Source organism: Podarcis bocagei (assembly GCF_964188305.1).
Source record: "Podarcis bocagei genome assembly, chromosome: 2".
Lineage (NCBI taxonomy): Eukaryota > Metazoa > Chordata > Lepidosauria > Squamata > Lacertidae > Podarcis > Podarcis bocagei.
In genome coordinates, this window is record NC_138126.1 from 100,542,858 (window position 1) to 100,569,412 (window position 26,555).

Genomic DNA, 26,555 nt, shown 5'->3' on the forward strand with positions numbered 1-26,555 from the left:
AAGCACTACTTTAGCTAATTGGGCCTCCTGCTGCTGCCGCGCTGCCAGAGCACGTTTCTGTTCTCATCCTGAAGCAAAGTGCTTAACCTGAAGTACTATTTCTGGGTTAACAGAGTCTGTAACCTGAAGCGTATGTAACCTGAAGCGTATGTAACCCAAGGTAGTAGACTAGAATAGCATTATCTTTTTTGCTGCTGCATTACACTCTTGACTCATGTTAAGCTTGTGGTCTACTAAGACCCCAAGATCCTTTTCACATGTACTACTGGCAAGCCAGGTGTACCCCATCTTATATTTCTTCCTGCCTAGGTGCAGAACCTTGCATTTGTCCCGATTGGAATTCATTTTGTTGGTTTTGACTCCTTCTCCATTCTGTTAAGGTCAAATTGAATCCTAATTGTGTCTTCTGCAGCATTAGCTGCCCTTCCCAGTTTGGTAGGGTCTGCAGATTGGCTGAGCATCATCTCAAGACCTTCATCCAAGTCATTTATAAAGACATTGAACAAACAACAAGCACAGGACAGAACCCTGTAGCACCCCACTTGTCACTTTCCCCCCAGAATGATGATGAACCATTAGTGAGCACTCTTTGTGTTCAGTCATCAAGAGCTAAAGAAGTAGTACAGAGAGTGTATGTCTGTAATGACATCACAATATAATGCAAGCAAAACAAACATCAGAGCTGAACCCCTACTGATGTGAGTGGAAAGGGGTGGAGTCCCCTATTGGACATCTCTTTCACAGCAATATTAGATTTAAACTAAATTTCCTGATTAATTTAGAAATTTTCATCCTAGAGAAGTACCTAAAAAAGCAAAGGTGTTAGTAAGTAGGAAGAACTTTCCCCATAAACACTGTTGCCAAGACCTGCATACAGAACAACCTGGAAATTATGTAACCAACATTTATTAGGTGCATTCCAGTTTTTTAATACATTGTTGATCATCCCAAGAGAAAGGATTGCTTAACTGTTCAGGAATCCTGTGAGGTCAGAAAGTTCTAGATGAAATGACTGGCTTCTGTGAAAGTTAATTTACAAGCAGCCTTCTGATCAAATCAGTAAGTGCCTCTTCTTGTTTGGTAAATCCACGAGCTAATTCAACTGCCACCCCCAGAGTGGACCGTTTTTCTAGGCTTGACCTATAGTTGCCTTTCTCTTTCAAGAAAGGTGCTGCTCCTGTTCTGCAAGGTGATGGTTGGAGATGCTGATGCAAATATGCCTGCTTCTATATAGGGTGGAGTTAGAAGCAGGGTTAGATGTGAAGAAGCAGTATTCTGAACAATGAGTTGCTTATCTCTCGGGCTGCGTACAATACAGACTATACCATTTGAAGCACATTTTCCCCTCAAATAATTTTGGCGCCTTTAGTTTTACCCCTCAGAGAGTTACAAGTCCTAGCAGCCCTTAACAAACTACAGTGAACAGAATTCTTAGAGGGGTGGGGGCATGTGCTTTAAAGGTACTGATCACTGCAGATGGTGACAGCAGTCATGAAATTAAAAGATGCCTGCTTCTTGGGGAAAAAGCAATGACAAACCTAGACAGCATCTTAAAAAGCAGAGACATCACCTTGCCGACAAAGGTCCATATAGTTAAAGCTATGGTTTTCCCAGTAGTGATGTATGGAAGTGAGAGCTGGACCATAAAGAAGGCCGAAGAATTGATGCTTTTGAATTATGGTGCTGGAGGAGACTCTTGAGAATCCCATGGACTGCAAGAAGATCAAACCTATCCATAATGAAGGAAATCAGTCCTGAGTGCTCACTGGAAGGACAGATCATGAAGCTAAGGCTCCAGTACTTTGGCCACCTCATGAGAAGAGAAGGCTCCCTGGAAAAGACCCTGATGTTGGGAAAGATGGAGGGCTGAAGGAGAAGGGAACGACGGAGGACGAGATGGTTGGACAGTGTTCTCGAAGCTACCAGCATGAATTTGACCAAACTGCGGGTGGCAGTGGAAGACAGGAGTGCCTGGCGTGCTCTGGTCCATGGGGTCACGAAGACTCGGACACAACTAAATGACTAAACAACAACAAATGTACACAGCCTAGGGGAAGAATTCAGTGCACAGCTATAGAAATAATTCCATCAACATCTGCTTTTCAACTTGCCAGGTGGAAAAATCCCCTTCCTCCCTCTACATGCTGTTCTGGGGGTTCTCACAACACACACATCCCGAGCCAATTATTGGGGGTACAAGGAGCACTGGGGGAAAGCCCCATTGCACAAGCAGAAATATTTGTGCAGGGCTTCTACTGACAGAACTCATTAATTGAACATTTAGCTGAAATTTACCTCCCTGCAATCCCTTGGTCCTGCCCTCTGGAGAAACAGAGAATATCTTCTATGTGACATCGCTTCAGGCATTCAAAGATGACCATCGTACCCCCCCTTAACCTTCTCTTCTCCAAGCTGAACATCCCCAGCTCTTTCAACCATTCCCCATAGGGCTGGGTTTTCAAAAGCCCTCGCCATCCTATCTGCCTTGTGCTGGACATGTTCCAGAACACATGTCCATGCAATACTGGCATATCTGATCATAAATACAAATCAAGTAGCCAGAAATGTAAAACAAACAAACAACAACTTAAAACAAGAGAACTATTAGAAGTTAAAGGACACCAATCAATCCTGGAGTTTGAGCAATGAAACTGTGGGAAGAGAAGAAAGAGGTGTTGCAAGGTTATACCAGACCCAGCAAAATTCTGCTTGGGCAATAGTGAAAAGCAGTAAAGGAAAACAACAGAGCTTCAGAATCCCCACATCATTAATTTGGTACCAACATGTTGCATAAAGTAACTTTGATGAGGATGAGGTATGTTGAAACTGCCTCTGCATCCTGAATAGGCTTTTGCATTTCTGTACTGTTGTGGATTTGCTAGTCATGTTGGCACAATCATTTTGGGAAATAGCAAACCACTTCCAACACAGTCCTTAGTTTGTTGCAAGACCAGTTCCACACCCTATCTACATCACTGCCTAACCATTTTGGTGGGAAATTCGCATCAGGTCAGAATACATTTGTATAATGAATGAGATTAACTGTATATACTGTAATTATGTCCTTCTTCCCCTCCCCCCTGCAGTAGTGTATAGTGTTGTTATCTTCTGTGGTCGATGTTTCAGGCATCTTGGGCAGAGTCTTTTGGAGCACGTTCAGAATGCATTTCTCAGGCTGAAATTGTGCGCCCATGCAGCTAGTTGCCATGGGGTGGAGGAGGAAGATGTTTGATCCATTTTTTTGCACGTGACACTCCCAGACTTGTTTGCGTATCAGAATGCAGTTCCTAGCTGGATTATTCTCTTCTCCAGCTTTTGTGCATAAAAAGTCTGTACAAAAAAGTCTTCAAGGAAAGCTAAATCTTGTAAGTGAGTAACACCTGCAGATCTTCTTGCTTTGCATGGAGCCACCTGTGCTGTGGCCTCAGTTGACCATGTGGCCTGTGCAAGGAAGGGGTGGAGGAAATCATTAATCAGTTTACTTCTTTGGAACTGTATAGCCTCAGTACCCTTTTAGGCCACAAATGAGTTGTTTATTACTTATAAAAATCTCTTGCAAGGATCCAGGGCAGAAACTTGGCCTGGTGCAATCTAATCATATTAAGATATTTTTTTTCATTTGCTTTGGGGCTCACTTCAATATCCTGAGATGATTATGTAACAACTAACCACACTGTGTGGGCAATTTTTATATCACATCACATTAATATATATAGATACACGAGAGAGAGAGAGAGAGAGAGAGAGAGAGAGAGAGAGAGAGAAAGACAGACAGACAGACAGACAGACAGACACTAAAATGCTTGAACTTAACAATGCTTATATGAAGTGTTTTGCCTGCCAAAAATTATTGCTGAAAATGCTTTGGGACACAGTACTTTGCAGAAGGCCTCTCTCCCACAGGTTCTTTCGATGTTTACACTGTGCATTCTACACATGCACCTCTTTTGTTCCTCCATTCAGGCAAGTGGGAGGGATTATCAGACTTCAGGAACTTGTTCCAGCAAGGTAAAAGCACACAAGAAGGGTGTGGAGCAAGGCCCGTGGGTGGCCCCAAGGGAGAAAAGGTGTGGAGCGTGGTCTCGAGAGTCCCAGAGGCAAAACAGAGAGGGCTGGAATTTGGTCCCTGGGCTTGAGATTTCCCACCGTGGTCCAGGCAGAGGATTCCTCCCCCCACCCTTTATCAAGTGCTGCTAACTGTAGCCTTTTAATCAGCATTGAGGATGCTGAGTCAGCATCCAGAACAATCAGCTTATTGGCTATTATATCAAAATATAATTTTTGGGAATAAAATATTTTCTAGCTGGGTTGCTTTATGTCCCTTATTGCAGAATAAATCTTATTTTTAAGCCATAACTTTTTTAGTGCTTTTTAATTCTGCTGTTGTGAGTGAGAAACCTTGTTCTATAGCACTAGAAATATGTGTGACAGCAACAGAGTTACTTGCAATTAAGTTAATAATAATAATTATATCCTGTAGGTTGGAGTGCCTATCCATGTGCCATGGCCAGATGTTAAAATCCAAGTTAGGCTTTCAATCAACAAACTTCATGGCATGCCAATTACAGTCCTACGTAAATTAGTCAAGCTCAGTTAGATGAATCAGATTTACACTTGAACATATTTGCAGTGTTTGTGCAGAGTAGATCCTCATTGCAATATTCCACCAAATTGTGTTGTTCGAACCTCTATCATATTTATTTTTTACTCCCTTCAAATGCTCTTCGTAACATTGGGTGTACAATTTGATTAACATTGTCAGCACTTGGAACGAATATTTCAAAGGCTGTTCAAGCCACTTGAGTTACACTAAATGGTCTGTGGTTTTTGGATACTGTATTGGCACATAATTCACCACCCACTGGTTGTGATGTTGGCAAGGCAAAGAAAATCCATCTGTCTGGCTTGATCACTCTTATCACCTGCCAGGTGGGCTGATCATCCAAGCAGTATTGATGCTTCTTGCCAATGGTTTTCTTGGAGCACAACAGCCTCTCTTATTGCTAATGAGCAGGCCTGTATGATGTAGATGACAGGGGAATTATAGAAACAGAAGGTGCCTATTTTGTGCTGGCTTAGCGCAAAGTTTCTTAGCCCAAAATTGAAAATAGGTTACTCCATGGCCCCAGGTTTCCTACATTTCTATACCAGTTTGATCATTCAATCCAGCGAGTTAAATAGGAAACAATGGGATAGGTTTGTTTTGCCCATTAAGTACTTTAGGCAATGGGACATTTTAGACATGACAAGATCTCTAGAGCACTAGCAATGGAGAGAAGTAAATGGACTGACTTTCCATACATTAAGTTTCTTTAACTTCTGCCTCCATCCCTCAATAAACTGCCCAAATCCTGCAAGAGAAATCTATCATGTACTGCCAGTGGAGGTGAATGTGCATCTACATACACATCTCAGCTGCGTTGTGTTTCTCAGTCAACGTCTTTTTGAATTGACTAGATGCATCCTTTTTTGTGAATGAAGATGTGCAGCCTCATTCAAAAGCACCATTTGTTGCATTTTCTATTATTTCATTCAGGAGTAAGATGCTCAAGTATGTGGTGGCCTCTCAGCTCCAGGTTTTCCTGGATGAAGCAGCTTATCTCTTTTAGCCCAGCTTCATGTTTGGTTGTGGGACTGAGACAGCCTTGGTCCCCCCGGTGGATGATCTATGGCAGGGACTAGAATGTCAAGTCCATTCCTGTTGGTTATGCTGGACCTCTCAATGGCTTTCAGTACCATTTCTTGGACCACCTGGATGGGGTGATTCTAAAGGGGCAGGGTCTTGTTCTGCTCCCAAACCTTCCTGGAAGGTGATGCTGGAAAACACCAGTTTGACATAGGGCTATTGACCTATGGCACTCCTCCTGGTTCCAGCTTCTCTCCCATGCTGCTGAACATCTACATGAAACTATCGAGAGAGATCATCAGGAGAAGTCGAGTGTGGAGTCACCAGTATGTGGCTGACACCAATCTCTATTTCTTCATTCTATCAAATTCCAAGAAGGTTGCTGAGATGCTGGACCATTGCTTGGAGACAGTAATGTGCTGGATGACGGCAAGCGAATTGGCACTTCATCCAAACAAGATGGAGATGGAAAGAACTACCGATTTGGGGATAGAATTCCAACCTGTTTGAGATGGAAGAGCAAACCCCTTCAAAACTCAGGTTCAGTTTGGGAGGGTGCTTTTGGATCTGACCTTGAAACTGGAATCCCAGGTGATGGGTGCGGCCAAGAGTGCTTTTGTCCAACTTAGTTGGTGGTGATTATTATCAACAATTTATTGTTGTTGACAAACACAGTTCAGTCAGAACAAACATACACAATTGCTAAGTGTCATCAGTTTTGTTAATGGCAGGGTTTTGTTTTTGTTTTAGGACATTAGTGACTAGTCTCCGTTGTCATTCATAGCTTTTTTTCCAAGTGAGGGAAGCTGAAGAGTAGGAAGTGGGTATTTCAGTTTCCCCACAAGCACTTCCTTGTGCTTGGGGATTGAGTGCATGCTGCTATACACTGGAAGCCTTTGCCACACGGTCTTCATGGGCTTCCAGTTCTGTGGTTGGGTGTGTGGGGTTTTTCAAAATAATAGGAAACACTGTGGTGTTAACGTCTTCTTTATGGTCCAAAGCATATATGTACAAACTGGACATGTACCTATGTACATCCTATGCACACATGCGCACACGCACACACACACAGTATTTCAGAAAAGGCTGAGCTTGTTCTTACAGCAACCCAACTGTTCTTTACCACCCACCTCTGCCTTCAGTAAGTAAGGCTGTGACAATGCCATTTCAGGCATTAAGGTATAATGTTCTTATCTGTGACCTGGTTTTATTTGCGTGCACAAGTTTCTGAAGGAAATGAGTCAGGCGGTTGGCACTTAGAAATCAATGGAGCATGTGTGGGCAAAATAAGAATGAAGGGCAAACTGCCTTTTCAGGGTCTTGCTCCAAAATGTGTGAGCGCTTCCCAAAATTATTACCTAGCAGAGGTTTAGCATTGATTTTTAGGAATGCCAAGAGACTAATGTGTATAATTGACTCACAGGTGTGCACTAAGTGTGGTTAGCAGCTTGTTTACTGTGAAGTGTCACTGCAAGCCTTGACTACTGCCCCACTGTTAAGCAAAAAAATCTTGCATTGCATTTTTGCCATGTTTCCACATTGCACACACCTTAAAATGTAATGTTTGGTGTTCTAAAGCACATGACTAAAATATGTGTGATATGTAATGTGTTGCAGGGATCTCCCAGTTGACCCTGGTTCCTAGTTGTATTTACTATATATGAAACATATGTGTTTTCCAGCGTAGTATATGAAGCAGCCCTTAGTCTACTGGTATATTTTGCATTTCTCCTCTCCCTGCCCTTATTAGCTTCAGTCAGGGACATGTAGGAAGACTATTATTGAAATGCTTCCAAACAGGTCACTAAGCCCATCCCGTGTGTGCATCTTTCCGCCAATTAAATGCATTCTGCAAAGGAGGTTTACTTAGGGTTCTCCCAACCCAATTGGGTAGTGCAGGGGGAAGATGAGGGAGAAGGCGCATTGTGCTAGTAAAAGTCATTGTGCTGGCTTCTGCTAGTGAGACTAGTTAGTTGCATACGACCCATAATGACAATATAATGGAGTATTAATAACCTTGATTATTGTGCAAATAACATAAACGCTGCGTAAATATCCCAACCATTAAGATAAAGGACTGAGAACAAATTGTGTGTATTTCTTGTCTCTCTTTTTGTTTAATGAAGTTGGTAATATGGTTTTCATCTAATTTAAACTTTATTTGTCCTCTTTTGGCTTAGTAATGTAGCAGAGTACAGTATCATTGATAGCTTTTAACAGTCACTTAAAAAAATATATCCTTGTAACACACAAGTTCACGAACAGTGGACAACCCTGTTTTTCTTCTTGCACATATCCAGCTGAAATCAGGATAGTTAGTCATTTTTGATCTTCTTAATTATTCCAGGAATGTTAAGTATACAGGCTTGAGGAAAGGGAATGATCTCCCTCTCTTCCTCCTCCTCATGCACCTTCATTGAGACTTCCAAAGGCTGACTTGTAGTGAACCTGTGGCATTCCTGGTATGCCACCTCCTGTAGCGCAATTGCGAATCCCCGTGGTGATAGAAATGGAGACAGTGGAAGGAGCCTACACCCTGTGCAATTAGTTCCACTTGGAAGTGCAAATGGCACTGTAAACAAGGGGTGTATCTAAAGCCTGTTCTGTTCCTGTTCCTTTCACCTTCACTGGAGGAGAGGGAAGTAAAGAAGGATTTATTTATGGTTATGAGAGAGTTAAGCTAGTAGGTTTTAAATTCACCCTTGTTTGCAGAGCTGTCTTCTCATAGTTCTCTCCCTCATGGTCAAGAGATGGTAGCCAATGTGGTGCGCTTCCAAATGTTGTGCATTGTAACTCCCGTCATGTTTTTCCTTTAGCCACATTGGGGCAGAACAGAGAGAGGAGTCCTTTTATACATGCCACTCACCCACTATATTCACTGTCATGAGTCCCATGGAGATATCTTGGAGGCACTGGTTAAATCAGGAAGCAGGGTGGGAGGAGCTTGAAGAGGTTCCCAGAGGGTTGGGAAGGTATTCATCTGGTACCCAGGAAGTCCTGGAGTTGATGCTGGAGGTGCAGTCAGAGTTCTGCGGGATGGGAGAAATGATAGAATAATAGAATTGTAGAGTTGGAAGGGACCCTAAGGGTCATCTAGTCCAACCCCCTGAAATGCACCACCTCTTGTGGGAGTCTGTTCCACTGTCGAACAGCTCTTACTGTCAGAAAGTTCTTCCTGGTGTTTAGTCGGAATCGCCTTTCTTGTAACTTGAAGCCATTGGTTCATGTCCCACCACCCCGAGCAGGAGAAAACAAGCTTGCTCCATCCTCCATGGGACACCACTTTAGATATTTTAAGTTCGTTATCATATCTCCTCTCAGTCTCCTGGTTTCCAGGCTAAACAAACCCAATGTTCCTCATAAGGCTTTGTTTCCAGACCTTTGATCACCTTGGTTGCCCTCCTCTGCACATGTTACAGCTTGTCAACATCCTTCTTGAATCGTGGCACCCAGAACTGGACACCTTATTCCAGGTGTGGTCTGGCCAAGGCAGAATAGAGCGGGACTATTTCTTCCCTTGAATCAAACAGGATGTTGGGGAGGAGGAATATGTAGCAAAATAGATTGGTCAGAGCAGAGGTTGACTGAAAGGTCAGAATAGAGTTGCCGAGAGTGTCAGTATTTGGGAGCTCATAAGAGCCTTTTAATTATTTAATTGTCCAACCACAGTGCTTAGGTGTAACTGGCATATATACCCTCATTTCTAATTTAAGGGGTTGGGCAACATTGCCCAGGGTGCAAGAAAATCCACCCATGAGCAGATTGTAGCCAGTGGCTTCTAATAGGATTGGACTTAACTAGCATCAATTTAGCAGAAAGTTCTACCCCACTGTATTTTTTTAAAAAATGCATCATCTACATCAAGGCTGTGGGGATCTGTGGCCTTCCCGATGTTCAATCTCCAATCTCCATCAGCCCTAGCTAGCATGACTAATGGTCAGGGATTATGGAATTTGAAGTCCCAACATCTGGAGGGCCACAGGTTCCTCATTCCTGCTCTGTGTGATGGAGTCAGAGGAAGTTGACCTCATGATGAGGAGTTAGTTTAGTACCATGAAAGGTCAGTGGGGTGGCTAGGGTGTCAGACCAGGCCAGATGGGACTGTGGTCCAAATCAGTGGCGTAGCGTGGGTTGTCAGCACCCGGGGCAAGGCAAGTAATTTGCGCCCCCTCTGCCCTAGGGGCAGAGAGCTGCGAGTGCGAGCGCGCCCCCCCAGATGTTGCGCCCGGGGCGGCCGGGGCCCCCCCACACTACACCACTGGTCCAAATCCCCACTCAGCACTGGAGCTCATGGGGCAGCCTTGGGTCATTCACTGTCTCTCCACCTAACCTACCTCACAGGGTTGTTGTGAGGATAAAATGGAGAGTGGAAGAACCACGTGCATCTCTTTGAAGGGAAGGTCGGATAAAAATGTAATAAATGATGAAAATAAAGTAAGTGCCAGAAGTTAGCATTATCTGAGGATCTTCATAGGTCTCCATCTCACTGTGATATCACAATATGCTCTGGGTGATTAAGAAAGACCTTGAATAGTCTTCCATTAGGGCGAGAAAAAAATGTTTAAGGTACCCCGTCTCACCCCACAAGCTGGTTTCATATTATGGTACTTATTAAGTGGCAGAGGCAGTCAGCTGCACATGAGAGAGAGTGTGTGTGTATAACTAGTTCCACTCAGAGATATGAAAAGGCAGGAGGTTATCAGGTGTGTCAGGGCTGAGATGAAAGAGTGCATTGTGTTGCATTAGAGAATGTGGGCCGATATGGTGAATTGTTGCATTATGGTACAAGTAGGCTCAGAGGGCGTTAAGTGCTCGGATATTTGGCTTTGCATTTCCTTCTGGGGTGAAAAACATGTCAGAGTCACTCGGCTCTCTGCTGGTTTGTGATAGAGGTTTGGAGCAGTCAGTATCCCTGTTGTGTCCACTAATGCTTTCCCTATCCTTTCCAGGATCCCAACCTTACGCTGCACACTGACAGCCCAGACCTAACACCATGTTTCCAGATGACTGTTGTGGCGTGGGTCCCGTGCTTCTATCTTTGGTGCATCTTGCCCTTTTATCTCCTTTATCTAAAATGCAACAACCGAGGCTACATTGTACTGTCTGTGCTGAGCAGGTTTAAAACGGTAAGATGCGGCGCGCATGCACACACACACACACACACACTGACTGCAGATAAGGGCAGAGTTTTGTGCCTAATGAGAGAAAATGGCTAGAAAAAAGCTTAATCGTATGCCCTCCATTCAAAATGTCACGAAATAACGTGATTGTGATAATCTGCAAATTGCCCTTGTACTGTCAGATAAGTTTTTGAAGCATGGAATTTGGCTTTACGAAAAAGATAGACCTACTGCTCTGATGCAGCTTTCCTCAAACTTGGGTCCCCTGATGTTCTTGAACTACAGCTCCCATCATCCCTGACCACTAGCCATGCTGGCTATGAATGATGGGAGTTGTAGACCGACAACATCTAGGGACCCAAAGGTGAGGAATGCAGTTTTTTGTGTTTTGTTTAAACAAAAGGAACATAAGAAGCTGCCTCATATCTATCAGACTCTTGGTCCCTCTAGATGGGTACTGTTGACGCAGGGTTTCAGGCAGGAGCATTTGCTGCAGCTGCCAGGAATTGAACCTGCAAAGCATGTGCTCTGCCACTGACTTAAAGCCCTTCCAAAAGCATGAGCAGACCCTTCCAAAGGTTCTGGGTGTGGGTGGGAGAAAAAGGGGGAAGAGCTTCTGCCACTTGCGTAGTTAGCTAGACTCCTTATTTTCTGAGTTCTGGCCTCCCAGACTCTGCACACTTACTAGGTCTTTAGACAGCCTTCCTTCCTTTCACTCAACATTCCCATCCGTAAGCAGGTCATGTGGTGAGGTGGAAACACCTTCCCAAGCTGGTATCACTGGCACTTACCTGGATGGGGCAGCATGGCAGCAAAGTCAGGGCTGCACACATATACCAGTGGGAGCACTGCATTGGCAGCAGTGCTTCCCTCCCCACTGCACTCTCACTGACCTTGCTGCCACTGCCTAACCCCATCCAGGGAAGCAGCAGCAACGCTGGTGTCGGGAGGGTAGCTCTGCTGCACCGCACACTCCGCTACTGCATTTCATCACTCTGTGCAGCTATCCGTTTTTGCTGCTAAAGATCTTTTTCCACTTTTGGAAGCAATCGTTTGGATGATTAAGGGATGGGCATGCATTTTTAATTGGATTTTAATCTCAGCTGTCCTCGGGGGGGGGGGAGAGTTTTGTTTTGGTGGCGTTGTTGCTAATAATTAAGAAAATCTCTTGACCCGGGTGTTACTTTTGTTTCCTGCTGAGTTTCACGTGATTTGACAGGTTTATAAATTCAAGAGAAGGAGGAATCTATTCAATTTATTAGATGGATGCAGCCCATCACTTATTGAAGTCAACAGCCAAATCTCTATAGATTTTTAAAGCTGTACTGAAACAATGTGCTTCCAGCTCACAGCAAATTTAACATCTCATGACTTCCCTTAAGCAAGCCACAAAGAGCACCATCTGACCATGTTGATTTTCAGCAGGTGATATTTGAATGTTGTGAAGACGTGAAACCGCTGTGCCTCCATTCACTTTAGATGTGCCCTTCAACTCAAGAGAATAAAAGCATACAGCCCTCTAAGAAGTGGCAACAATTAAAAGAAATTCATGAAATGATGGGTTGTTACAAAGATTTAACCTCACTGCCATTTGCCATTTCTAAATAAATGCTCTGGTTCCAAAGCTAAGCTCCTAAACCAGCAGAAGATTTAAAGTTCACAGAGTGATGTAGGTTTGCGAGGGGAGAGTTTGGCCTTTTGTCGTCACAAGCAATACCAAGCACTGGCACCCTGACTGTGTAGTTTCCTTCTCTTGTGTTGGAGGGCACATGCAGGGTGAATGGCAGCACAAATAGTTTCCTTCATACTGCAAGCAGATGGAACATCACTTTCATTGATATGGGACTTGCAAAAATATTGCGCAAAAAGTGCAATAGCAAACCATCTGCCCTGTGATTTTCCTGGTGCAGGCATGTCCCCACTCATTGCTCACATGTCTGGAAATGTACATGTAGTTGCCTCTGCATGGGATATTGGTACTCTAAGACAAGCTTGTGAATAGCCAATTGCCAGTTGGCTGTTGCAAGTACGAATCACCTCTGGCTGAGCAGCAAGAAAGCATATGCTTGCAAACGGAAATAAAAACCTGTGCAGTTTTTTTCTGCACTTGGGCAGGAAGAAGCAGATGCACAAATATAAGACGGGGGACATTTAGATTGCCTTCAGATGTCTTCTAAAAATTTGGTGGTAGTTGTTCTCTTTGACATCTGGTGGGAGGGCATTTCACAGGGTGGGTGCCACTACCGAGAAGGCCCTCTGCCTGGTTCCCTGTAACTTGGCTTCTCGCAGCGAGGGAACCGCCAGAAGGCCCTTGGCGCTGGACCTCTGTGTCTGGATGGAACGATGGGGGTGGAGACGCTCCTCAGATATACTGGACCGAGGCCATTTAGGGCTTTAAAGGTCAGCACCAACACTTTGAATTGTGCCCGGAAACATACTCCAAGTTACAAGAAAAGAGATTCCGACTAAACACCAAGAAGAACTTTCTGGCAGTTATTCAACTGTGGAACAGACTCCCATGAGAAGTGGTGAAGTCTCCTTCACTGGAGGTTTTTAAGCAGAGGTTGAATGGCCATCTGTCATGGGTGCTTCAGTTGAGCTTCCTGCATTGTAAGGGGTTGGACTAGATGGCCCTTGGGGGTCTCTTCCAACTCTATAATTCTTTCTCCTCTTCAGGCCATCAATATTGTACAAACAACTGCCATGTGTAGGTGTGGGCAGGCAGGGACTAGTAATTTTTATGACTAACGTGCAAGGCTGCTTTCAGAATATGATGCAATATAAATGCTCTTTGAATACATACATTGACTGAATACATTGCTACTCTTGCAGATGAATTTATTTTCTCTCTCTTTCTTTTGAAGGTCTTTGCTTTTGTTCTCTGGTGTGTTTGCTGGGCCAATCTCTTCTACGCTTTCCATGGAATTGTTCAGAGCAGAACCCCAGCACCCGTATATTTTGTTACACCATTACTTGTTGGCATCACAATGGTCAGTATGCCTTTCTGTTGATGTTATTGATTGCATGGAGGTCAATGTTGACGCTGAAACGTGATGTGAATTAATTTTCTTAGATCAGGCAAGGCTGCCTCTTAGAATCCCAGAGATGGCTGTGGAATTGACTGTTCAGTTATCAGCAGCAAATTTAGTGGAGAGAATGATGGCAATTATTATGGGAAAACACAGGAAGCTGCCTTATACTGAGCCAGGCCATTTGTCCCTCTAGCTTAGTACTGTCTACACTGACTGGCAACAGCTCTCCAGAGTTTCAGAAAGGAGTCTTTTCCAGCCTTATCTTGAGGTGTCTGAGGTTGGACCTTCTGCATTCAAAGCGATTTCTCTGTCACTGAGCTAAGGCCTTGCCATAGAGGAGGCAGACAGAACTTTGACAGATGTGCGTTTCAAATTGCTTTTGCCATTCTTCATCCTCTTAATTTATCTGTGGAGTCCTCAGGGTACTGTTATATGACAATATGTCATATTATCTTGGATTGTACAAGATCAGCAGTTCTGAAACAGCAGCCAAATTCTGAACAAAATAATTATTTGAATGATAATAAGAAGCAATCGTATCCTTAAAGGGTATAATTTTTCCATCTAGTTAATACTGTCTATTTCTCTTCACGTTTTAAAAGTCAGCACTGGAGAATTCTGCATATAAGCAAAGGAGGAAGGGACATTTTTACTGTTCTGCACTGCACAAAGTTTTTCCTTGCCTTTGTGGAAAGAAAGCAAATAATATTTTCAGTGAGCCTCTATGAAATCTAAAGGTTGTATGATGGAAACGAACATGAAAACACAAATGTGGGATATCTGAGTTAAAAGGCAATAGCCATGTCTTCCTGGATGAAAAAAAAACAAGCTGTTTCCTTATTTTTATATATATACAGTAATTATGCTGTTATCTAGTTCTAAAGCAAAGCACTTTTTCTTTTGGTGGGGAGAGGGAACGGAACTATGGCCATATTCATGCCATACATTTAAAGCACTATTATGCCACTTTAAACAGTCATTGCTTCCACCAAGGATTCCTGGGGACTGTAGTTCATTAAGGCAGTGTTTCCCAAACGTTTTTGGGCAACGGCACACCTGTTTACCGGAAAAAAATCTCGCGGCACACCACCATTAAAGCCCCGCCCCGTGACGTCAGCGCGCAGCGTCACGCCGGGAGGGACGCACAAAAGTGAAAGTTTTTTCCCTCCCCCTTGCCGGGGTGGGAGGAGGCAGCAGAGCGAGGGACTGAGGGACGGCGGCAGCTGAGGCGGCGGCGGCTGTTGTGGTGGTGGCGGCGATAGCGGGCGGAGGAGGGGGCGGCGGCGGGAGTTGCTGCTGCTGCTGTTGCTGCTGCTGCCCGGACATGCCGGCCTCCTCCTCCTCCGCTGTCTCGCGCTCCTCCCTTTTGCGCGCGCTGCCCCGCCGCTCGGCACCACCACCGCGGAGCCGCCCCCGGCTCGACGCGGATCCTCGCCGCCGCCACCTCTCGCCGCCCGACTCGCCCGCCTCCCTCCCACGGCACACCAGCCGATGTCTCACGGCACAGTAGTGTGCTGCGGAACACCGGTTGGGAAACACTGCATTAAGGATGGTGAGAGTTGTTAGGACAGCCCTATTCTTTTCACAGAGCTACAGTTTTCAGAGTGGTTTAACAGTCAATCCCCCTTCACAGAGGACTCTGGAAATTGTAGCTCTGTGAAAGGAATAGAGGCCACCAATCAACTCTCAGCATCCTAATACTTTGAGTGTTTAAAGTGGTACCATAGCGCTTTTAATGAATGGGGTGCATGAGACCAATGGAAGTGGAAGAACAAACAAACCGACAGCAGTGTTTCAGATCCAGTCTTTTAAACCAAGCTAAGAGATAAGGAGGCATTCATTCATTCACAGCTGTAATCCATGTGTTCCACCTTTACTTTCTCTGCAGCTGTTAGCCATGTTGCTCATCCAGTATGAGAGGCTTCATGGAGTTCAGTCCTCAGGAGTTCTCATCATCTTCTGGTTCTTGTGTGTGCTGTGTGCTGTGAGCCCTTTACGGTCCAAGATCATTGGTACTGCAGCTCAGGTAAATGGGATGTGTCTATGTTGTTCAGGATGTGTACATTTATGACATGTTTTCCCCAAATTAGTATTTAGGGAGGGAGATGGCATGGCACTCTGTGGGGAGAGGTAGATCTAATGGGAGTTAAGGGTGGAGCAGCTTGTGTTACTTTCTGCTGCCTGCCTCTTCCAAAACACCAAGACCTGGGACATTCACAGGGTGCTAAATACAAATAAAGGCAAGCTAATGGACTGTGAATGTGAGTGGAGGCTATGGGGACACTGCACTGCAGAGAGGAGTGTTTCCTCTTCTCAGAGAAAAGGAAGGAAAGTCAAACTCTGTAAAGGCAGAAAGATAGGGAGGTCTCTTGTCTTATGTGTCTTTGAAAGGAGATACTGGAATGAAAATTGGTGTGTTCAGATTTTATTTCTGTGTTTATTTCTTTAGTGACCTGTACCCCACTTTTCCTTACAAAGTGAACTCAAAGCAGCTCACTTAATGAAAAACAATGCAATGCATTAAATAAATACAGTATCATCACCGCCACCAAAATCAAACACCACAAACAAAACATCATCAATCATTTGAGGTAACGAAGCTAGAGCAACAAAATCTAGGGAAGCTAATCTTCTAAAAGCCTTCTGAAACAGCCGTGTTTTGGCCAACTGCCTGAAATAATAAAGTATGAAAGCCTGGCAAACCTCCTTAAGGAAAGCATTCCATAAAGTGGGTTTAACTGCTAAAATGGGCAAGGTCTTAGTGGCCGTCTGCCATATCTCATTCAGCAATGCCACTTGGAACAAGGCCTCAGACTTTGAATGAAGCATGCAGGATGGAAAATAATGGGAGAAGGCAGTACTTAAGGAATCCAAGTCCCAAGCCATTTAGGTCTTTAACGATCCAAATCAGCACCTTGCATTTTGTCCAGCAGTGAATCAGAAAATAGTTCAAATCCAACAAGGTGGGAGTCATATATCTAGAATGTCTATGACAACCTTCACCACTCTACTGTCCTCCAAATGTTTGGACTACAGCATCTGTCAACCCCCTGCCCCTCTCTGGCTGGGGCTGATGGGAGTTGTAGCCTTAAGGGTGCCTGCAGACATGGCAGAATATTGCATTAGTTTTCCTGATTTTAATGTTGGCACTCCTGTCCCATTTTCCATTGTTCCTTTCACCTGTTGTGTTAGGGAACTGTGACTTTTTGACCAATATACTGGCATGTTGTGTTAAATTTCATTCACACCAGTGGCCATGGTGTGACACCACGAATGTCATTGGACAATGTTGCTGCTCCCCCCACCTTTTCCAAACATCAAACAATCAACTGGTTGATGGGTGCTTGGGAAAAATTGGGCAAGGGGCTTTGCAAACCCCACGCTTGGCACCTGGGAAGCACTTGACATCAGGTGCAGGGCAGGTGACCATGGCTTGGATGAAATGGCCTTGCAGGCCAAGTGGGGAGGCCTTGAGGCTCAGATTTCTAGCCCAGAAGGCAGGATCTCCCATACTTCTTCACAAAGGAAGAGGGTGGGGATTGCAGTTGATTCCAGTGGGAAACAGCTAAGGCACCAGAGCAAGACTTACTATCACACAAGATCCTAAAGAGCTTTATTAGGCTTTGCACTTAATAGCCACCTGAAATATTAAATATTTGTTTTTAATAATAATATTTTATTAATCGAATGGTCTTTTTCCTCATCAATGTCCTAGGGAGACAGCGTCAGTGTTTCACCCCATGAGATGATTAAATAATTTGTTTTTCCCCCCTCAAGGGGAGCATATACATACAGCACTATATTTGTCTGTTGTTTTACCCAAGTTATCCTTTGACCTCATTAACTTTTCCCCTCTCATTAACCATTTAACCTTTCCCTGCACCTTTAGTGTAGAACACTTTCCTTGTGTATTGACTCAAAATCTTGTATCTCTCCCTAGAACCCGATGGAAGACAGATTTCGGATTATCACATTTTATCTATACTTGGCACTGATCCTTGTAGAGTTGGTTCTTTCGTGTCTTAAAGAAAAGCCTCCATTTTTCTCTCCGGTTAACTTAGACCCTGTAAGTAAGTCCTTCTTACAGTGACTGCCTTCTATAGTTTCTCATGAGCAACCAAGCTAATTTAAGAATGCATGTCCACATCCTCTGATTTTCCTGGAAGGTGTCTTGGAATAAACCACTACATCTCACCTTAAGAGTCTCTGATTAGGGTTCTGCCTCTGGACTATATGTTTAAGGAAAGTATTTACCTTAGACATCAACAATTGTAGGCTTCATGTACCAAATCCAGCCCCATGACAACCTGCTCCCTATCCACAACCCAGAAGCAGGCATGGTGTGAGTTTAGACTAGCTGGTAGCCTATTTTGAAGAAGCCAAAGGCTTTGAAGAGAGGGCTGTACTTAATGAGGTGCTAATTTATGTGTGATGTTCTTTGTTAAAAGGGCATTGTGGAGGGAGAGGGCAGAAATTGGGACAGCAGCCTGGTGAAGTAGTTGATTTTTGGTGGTGGTGGGATTGTGGGATGTTTGTTTCTTTGTGTGACAATTAGTAGCTGGCTGTGTGCGAAAGAATGGACCAATCGTACCTTATTTTCATATGGCCTGGAAGCTGATTGTGGATTCTGCAGTAAGAGAAAAGCTTTTCTTTCCATTCTGCCACAACCTGGTCTTAATAAAGTCTGCTGGCAGCAGGACAGAGAGGCTTTTTATTGTCTTGCCTCGTGGTCCCCCCCCCCCCGGCTGGCTGCTCCATCAGCAAGGATCCCCTGTGCTTCCTATCTAGTAATAGCTAAAACACACATCCACTCCTTGCTTTTATGTCTGCTATTAGCAGGATTTGTTGAGATCAGATTGTGAAATCCAGCCATAGCCCTTCAAACACTGCTCAGAGCTGGGGGAAGGTGGTGGGGAGCAGGAAATTGGCAGGAGTTCCAGCACATCCTTAATATATACATCCCAGGATATATTGCCAAATGATTTTGAATGCATGGTAGTCTTTGGCTACAAAAGCTTTGGCTAAAATATTGGATTTTTAAAAAAAACCTACAAATTCATGTCTTCAACTTTTTATTGTAGAATCCCTGTCCAGAGTTAAATTCTGGTTTCCTTTCGAAGATCACATTTTGGTGGTTTACAAGGTAAGCATTACTGAGCTCTCATTGATATCCTCTATTTTGCTGAAAGCAATATTGAAGTGGCATCTGTACAAGAGATTCCCCTCGTGCTCTTGGTTGCCTAGCTACATTCCTATACAATACAGCATTCATTCATGCTCTTCCCTCTACCCCACACCCAGATGTTTTGTGCTTATTAGAGTAGAGGTTAACTAAAGTACTCAGAACAAATTCCAGAGCTTTAGAAGTATATTTACTTCTAAATATATTTCCTTTGCACAATGGGCTGGTTGGTGGATCTCAGGATTCTGGCAGAAAACGAAGTACTGTAGTTGCAGCAAGCCTCAAGTCTGCTCATCCCTGGTGTAGATCACCTTTCAGAACTGAGGTGCAGGAAGTGTGAGACAGCAGCTAAGTTCACAGATGGGAAACTGGAGTGCTGTGTGCTTAATTCCAGGTTGGGAAATGCTAGCTAACACTGTGAACAACTTGCACAGTTATGTTTGAATTGGCAATTAAGGTTCAGGTTTCATTTCCTGTTGGAATCGTATTTTATAGGGTGTTTTTTATTATTCTTACTGTGCAGCAGGAAAAGAAACTTGAGTCTCATGTGTAACATGATGAAACAAATCTTTGTCAACCTTCAACTCTCCAAAAAATGTCTTTTTTTTAAAGGGGAGGGGAAATTGCATTTTCCCCCCTCTCCAAAGAAGAGGGAGATTAGTTTAATAAGCCGTACTTTGTGCAAGATTGAGGAGGGTTATTTTGCCATTTAGGGGGAAAGAATCTAAGCTTTTATCTTCAAGGTTCTCTTTGCAATTAGAAGACATCAATAGTTGTTGTTAAAAAAAAACAGGGCTGAGAATAGAGTTCTGAAAGGCAATTTGCACATTTTCATTCATAAGTCTGTTCCATCTGATTTCCACATTAATCTGTGATTTTAAAAAAGGGAAAAACTATACAAAAATTGTATTTGCATATCGGTGACTCACAACTTATGTGGGGGATACATTCCAGGGATAGCGTTTAAAGGCAAAAGTGTATCATCAAAACACACTGGGTGCAGTGGTGGATGGGCTGGCGAAAGTCTTTCACCCCAGAAACCCACCTACTTTCTGTCCCTTTAAAAACAAAACAAAAGTCAAGCGTGTTTACTGTATGGGCTGAGTAATAAAGTCTGGGCTACGAAAGAAAGAAACAAAAACGAAAGTTATTACCATAGTAAAGTAAAGTATATTGGTGTCATTGGTTTGTCAAGTGTAGTTCCAGATTTGTCAGGCCTGTGATGATGGCTGCTTTTTAAAGCCAAAAACCATATCACAGAATTTTAGATATGTGCAAAATCTTAATGATAATTACTTTCCAGTCTGCGTATTAATTCAGGAGATGCATATTAGGTTGGCTCACTTTTAAAAAGGCAGACCAAACTGAATTCTCCCTAGTTCTGAACCTAGCAGCCTATTCATTGTGCCACATCGTCCCGTAGAGATTCCCACTTAGAAACTGAATAAAAGACTTTCCACCTAGCAACAGGAGGCTCAGCTGCCTCCTTTGCTGCAAATGGCAAATGCATGGATGAAAAACTAAGGCCTCAAGGAAAATAGTTAATATCCGGAGACTTCCAAGCGTTAGCAATTCTGTTGGATAGTAGTTTGATGTCAACTTAAAATGCCACTTTCCTACCAAGATTTAAATCATTTTGTCCTAGTTTTTCCACTTAAAGAGAGATGGGTGAACTTGTAGCATTTGTAGTCAGTTCCCAAATTCAGTTGAGTTTCTGCAGGAGGACAAGAGGTCAACAGAGAGCTATTTAACATCCCTGACAGCAGCAGTTACATTGACGTCAGTAGTGATCTTGTTGCCATGTGGGAAAAGCAGGAGCGGGGAGCCAGAAAAAAAATGCATTTAAGGTTGGCTACGGTCAAGGTTCAACCACTAAACCCCTTTATGTTTGTGGATATCATCACTGTAATAAATGAAAGTATGTGAACAGAGTTGTATGTGAACAGACCCTCTTGTTTGCCAATACTTTAGTATTATGCCAAAGATTAGACAGGATTTTGAGGGTGCCCAAGGTGATGGCAAAGCACAGCAGACATTTATGGTGGGATAATATTGGAGGCATCAAGGAAGTGCTAAAAAGTGTGATGGAGTTGAAGTTCTGGTACCAGACATACAATATTTGCCTGGTGAAACTGCTTTGAAAATGTGCTAACCTCATCTTGTGCACTTACCATCTTTACTCCCAGATCGAACTCAGGGAAAACCTTGTGTTTTGGTTTGCATCAGAAAGCCAAAGCACAGCACTGACTGGCCAGTGTTTGTGTCAATCATGAAGCAACATCCCTCCTTTTGGGGGCAGGGCTGTGCACAGTGCTGATTAGTTATGCCTTGTGACAGCCACAATGCCACCTCCTCTGCTTCTCAGAGCACTTTTAAAGGGTGTTGAGCAAGAATACAAGCAAGGTGTTGGTGCGGATGGGAGGAGGGAGACAGAAAAACAAAGTGGACTGTCTGCTTGAAGGATTGTGGAAGAGGGCAGGACGCTGGTGCATCCAGAGGCTATATGTGTGTCATTATTGAGGCGAACATTGGAGAGTAGATGGGAAGCAGAGCTCACCCCTTAGGAGAAAAACTTGGCCTTACAGTGGTACCTCGGGTTAAGAGCTTAATTCGTTCTGGAGTTCCGTTCTTAACCTGAAACTGTTCTTAACCTGAGGTACCACTTTAGTTAATGGGGCCTCCCGCTGCCGCCACGCCACCACTGCACGATTTCTGTTCTCATCCTGAAGCAAAGTTCTTAACCCGAGGTACTATTTCTGGGTTAGCGGAGTCTGTAACCTGAAGCATCTGTAACCTGAGGTACCACTGTACTCATCTTTGATCACCCCTTTGTACTTGCAGTCAGACCAGAAATTCATTTTATGTTAAACACATGGCCATTGCTGCAAACGGCAAATATGTATTTCTTTCCCACCTCCCTACCTGTTACTTCCAGAACAATTTACCTGTATCCACAGCATTGTGCATGTCCCCCTTCCCCATCCCACTGATAGCAGCATGTGATGTGGGGCAGGGAAATGTACAACAGCCTCTGCCATCCAGTAGCTGGGTAAGTTGTCCTAGATGCCTAGTGTAGAAGAAGGAGGAATTAAATGTGTGTGTGCTCACATGCACTGTCTGTAGAGGTCTTTGCACATTAAGCATAACACTGCAGTACTCTCTTCAGAAAGGTTGAATTGTGTGTCCAAACTGATTACCAACATCCTTGGTTGTTGTTTTTTTAACAATACAGTATGGCAATCCAGGGATATAAGAAGCCTCTTGAAGATAAAGATTTATGGTCTCTGAATGCGGATGATAAATCTGAAGTGATAGTACAGAAGCTGCAGAAAGAGTGGGATAAGCAAAATCAAGAAGTGCAACAGTAAGTTGGCTTTGCCTTAATAAGTCACTCTTAGGCTCCCTTTTGTGCATTAACTCTTGCGTTTTAACTGTGCTTTAGAAAATCACCAAAATTGTGTGCCATTGTAATGTGTCAAAAAAAAAAGAATATTGCAGCCTACATAAATGATGATAACTGTGCAAAATGCATAATTAAGTTAATGTGCATATGTTAAGCTAATGTGCATGTGTTTGCTTGTTTTGCATAATTTGTTATGCTTTTGCTAATCAAAGGATGAGGCAAGGATCCTCAAGGCACTGGAACGCTATCTCAGAACAACCAGTAACCAACCCCCATACCTGCATTTTCTATCACACTTTCAAGATTATCTTAATAATAATAAAGACCAGAACTTTTCTGGGGGTGAGGGGTGAGAAAGAAACCGTGTCCAGGCCCCCAGGACCTTGTGTGGGAGCTGGAGTTGAGCAAATGAGCTGGACCGTAGGGAGCTGTTGACCCAGCAAGAGATTAGGTGAGAACTGGAAGGGATGACGACGACGACGACGACAACAACAACAACAACAACAACAACTTTTATTTATATCCCGCCCTCCCTGACCGAAGCTGATGCTTCCGTATCATTCTTTGGATTTCAATTGAAATTGTAACTCTTGCCCTCTCTGATTCAGCCTCTATATTTTGGAAAGTTGTTTGTTCACTGTGACCTGGACACCTCTTAAGATATCATAACCTTTTTGCATGTGGTTCCTGAGATCAAGGTGCAGCTTTTTGTCTGCGTTTAGATACAATGAAGATGGACAACTGAACCTTTCAAAACTGCACTGTTTTTAACCATTGATTTAAAAACTGTGCTGATTTTGTTTCTTAGAAATTCTGAGCCATACCTGGTATGAGGCTGCTAGTGTTAAAATGCAGAAAGCTGCTTTATGTTTTAAATCTAAACTAGGTCACATACTACAAACATTTCTTATCAGAGTGATGATGACTTATCTGTTATGGTTACAGACCAATAAAAGGGGATGCAAACAGGATAACTATAATAAAAATACTGATATTCACAGAGGGGCCAAAAGGGAGTTCCTGCTTTACCACCTGGCTCTTAATTTATATTTTAGATAGGAAGAATTTAGCTACATTTTCAGTAAAGTAAGAAGAGGAATCATTTAAGCAAGAGATAGCCTAATTTCAGTGGGTCTTCCAGGTAAAGGAAGAATCAGCTTTTCTCTGGGCTTATTATACAAATTGTCATATATAGATTAAAATGACCCACAAGTTTTGTCTCTCTGATCCCACAGGGACAAATGCCTTCATTATGTGAAATGTTCTTAAACTTGCCTGTATGCAAAGCAGAAGGCAGAACATTAATAAAATAAGAACACTGAGGATAAATGCTCTCTATATCTGTAAATAGCAGAGTGTCTGAGGTTTTATCTTATCCGGAGAGATAACTGGTATGCTGAATCACTCAGCTGTGTATGGCTCATGAGCCATCACATGCATACCTGATAAGACACACAGTACAGTTCCTTCCACCTCAGAATGCATGTTGTGTACATAGTGGATCATTTGTTTTAAATCACCCCTATGCCAGCTCTCTCTTTATGTGAGAATACCGGGGGGGGGGGGAGAGAAGATCAGGTCGCTGTTGATGTTTTGTCGTGAGTTAAGCTAAGTTAAGGATCAGTTTCCCCAATCACATGAAGGGGTTCAATTTGCTTTCAAGTCAACAGGAACAGAAGTCCCTGTGGGCCTTTCCCTATTCAACAGGAGGAAGGGCAGGGGCTGAGAGGTGTGTGGTGTGGGACTGGCGCATGCACCCCCTTCCCCGGTCCACACTTTGAGCTTTCATGTGTTTGGGCAAATACCTGACTTCCATTAATTTGTGCCCTTGTCTTGAAATGTCACTGGAATAGCGGTTTGGTTGGGCGCAAAATCGGTGAAAGGATAGTCAAAACTGTTGTAAAGTAAGAGGCTGTTAGACATAAAATAATTGAGGTAAAAATACTGGAAGATGCATGGCAAAACCATAGCTGTAGTGGTAACAGGGCTTTTTGATTCATAAAATACTAAACAAAATAATTTAGTAGGCTTTATCCAACCCCAGAAGAGACCTATTGAAATCAATGGACCTAAATTACTTGTGTGAACTGATTTCAATTGGTCTCTTCTGAGTAAAGCTATCACCCATTAGTTTTATTTCTTGAAAAACCAAAAAACCAAAAAAAGTTGATGTTTGAAATGTGGCTGCTTTCCTAAGCAAGTATGTTGTCATCATTACCATCATCATCATCATCATTTTGCTGAACAGAAAAGGGAAATTATCAGATGCCGAAGGCTGTATTTGCCTGAGCCAAGGCTTTAGACTACAGCTTTTTATTTAAGTAAAACTAAACTAATTTAAACTTAATCATTCCTACATGAACTGGCCAGTCTTCAATTGATCTGATACGTTGATGTGGAAGTTTCTGCCCCTGAATACACCAAACAGAGGGGCTGCAGTAGTAATATCTCATACGACTTAATTTGCAAATCAGGTTCCAAATGTGCTGCCTTATGTCACTATAATTTAAATATTCAGCTTTAACATAGTTATTAAATAAAGTACCGAGTTTAACACAGACAGTACTTTAAACTGAGGTCCCTTTTTTTCATGGGGGAAACTGCTCCCTGCTCTAGGCTACTAAAATGTGGGGCCCATATCCTACAAACATATCTTAGCAGTTCTCACAGAATCAAGGGCACATTTGAGGCCCAAAGGCTGCTATTATTTAAGAGAGTCAATATTCCTAACAAACCCTCCACTTTTTCAGCTGACTTTAACCATGTCTTTTGTTCCCCTAGGAAAAAAGATATATCCTATACGAAAAGCTCGAACCAAATAGAGAACCATGTTGGTGAAGGCCTTGAGGAAACAGAAATCCTGATAAGTAGTAACACAAAGCAGAAAGAACCATCTTTTCTCAAAGCCTTACTCAGGACCTTTGGCCCATACTTCTTAATCGGCTCCTTCTTTAAATTAATTCAAGATCTGTTGTCTTTCGTCAACCCCAAGTTGCTAGGGTGAGTTCTGCACTCTCATTCAAGTTCATTTCACATCATCCATTAGCACAGCGTTTCCAAAACTTAGGTCTCCAGCTGTTTTTTTGAACTACAACTCCCATCATCCCTAGCTAGCAGAACCAGTGGTCAGGGATGATGGAAATGGTAGTCCAAAAATAGCTGGAAACCCTATTTTGGGAAACCTTGCATTAGTGAATAGCTAGTGAAAAGGTAATAGTTTTAAGGCGCCACTTGCTTTCTGCAAGCTTTTGGGGTTTTCGCATTTACTGCACTCCATTCCCTGCATGTCGCACAGTGGCGTAGCGTGGGTTGTCAGCACCCGGGGCAAGGCAAGCAATTTGCGCCCCCTAACCCGTGGATTTGCGCCCCCTAACCCTAACCCCCAGATGTTGCACCCAGTACAGCCGCCCCCCCTGCACCCCCCACACTACGCCACTGCTAAGGGGACAAGGAACACGCGTGGGGTGGGTGGAGAAGGATGTGGCTAATAATGCAGGAGGGGGGTCTAAGGGGAAAAGGAGCTCGCTTGGGGTGGGTGGAGAAGGAGCTTTTCGGAGAGCTGAGCGGGGAGGGGGGAGGGAAAGAGCACTGTTGCTTTAAAGGAGCCAACCGGACAGCAGCCACTTACAGCAGTGTAAGCAGCTCCTTTCCACTCCCGCTTTCCTCCTTCTCTCCCTCTTTGCTGCTTTACGCAGCTAATGGCAAATCCCCTGCAACCCAAGTCCTGCTCAGCAGATCAGCTGAGACGCTGGGAGAATTGTAATTTCCCCCTCTCCCTCATCCCGTGCCCTCCTGTCCCCAGCAGCCTTTTAAAAAACTTTTTTACTGGTTTTCACTGCGCTCGTGGCTCAGAGCCCTCCTGTGCCCTGCCGTCCCTCTGCAGCCTCATTGCTCCGTTTAGAGAGCGCACGGACCTTTGCTAGCTGAGGCTGCAGCAGCTGTTGCTGGCTACGCAGCGCTTTTTCCGGGTCCCTATGGCTCCCGTCTGTCCCTCCCGCGTGTAAGCGGCTGCTGCCCGCTTTGCTGGCATGGCTCTCCTTCCCTCCCTCCTCCTCAGCTCCACCCCCTCCTCCTGGCTGTAAAGCAAGCATGAGTGCTCGCTCCACCTCCTCCTCCTCCTCCCGGCTTTGCTGCTGCTGCTGCTGCTGCTGCTGCTGCGCGGCTCTTTTCCTCCACCGACGGCGCGCTGCGC

General features: G+C 43.9%; 1 protein-coding gene across 3 annotated transcripts in view; it reads left to right on the plus strand.

Moving 5' to 3' along the window:
* Nucleotides 1-26,555, plus strand: part of ABCC3 (ATP binding cassette subfamily C member 3) — a 74,200-nt gene that overhangs the window by 12,836 nt on the left and 34,809 nt on the right. For all 3 annotated transcript variants that reach the window (XM_081184522.1, XM_081184523.1, XM_081184521.1), the window contains 7 exons: nt 10,576-10,752; nt 13,611-13,736; nt 15,667-15,804; nt 17,719-17,844; nt 18,860-18,921; nt 22,193-22,324; nt 25,145-25,363. In XM_081184522.1, coding sequence (XP_081040648.1) covers nt 10,630-10,752; nt 13,611-13,736; nt 15,667-15,804; nt 17,719-17,844; nt 18,860-18,921; nt 22,193-22,324; nt 25,145-25,363 — 926 coding nt within the window. In that variant the 5' untranslated portion in view covers nt 10,576-10,629. The remainder of the gene's footprint in view (nt 1-10,575; nt 10,753-13,610; nt 13,737-15,666; nt 15,805-17,718; nt 17,845-18,859; nt 18,922-22,192; nt 22,325-25,144; nt 25,364-26,555) is intronic.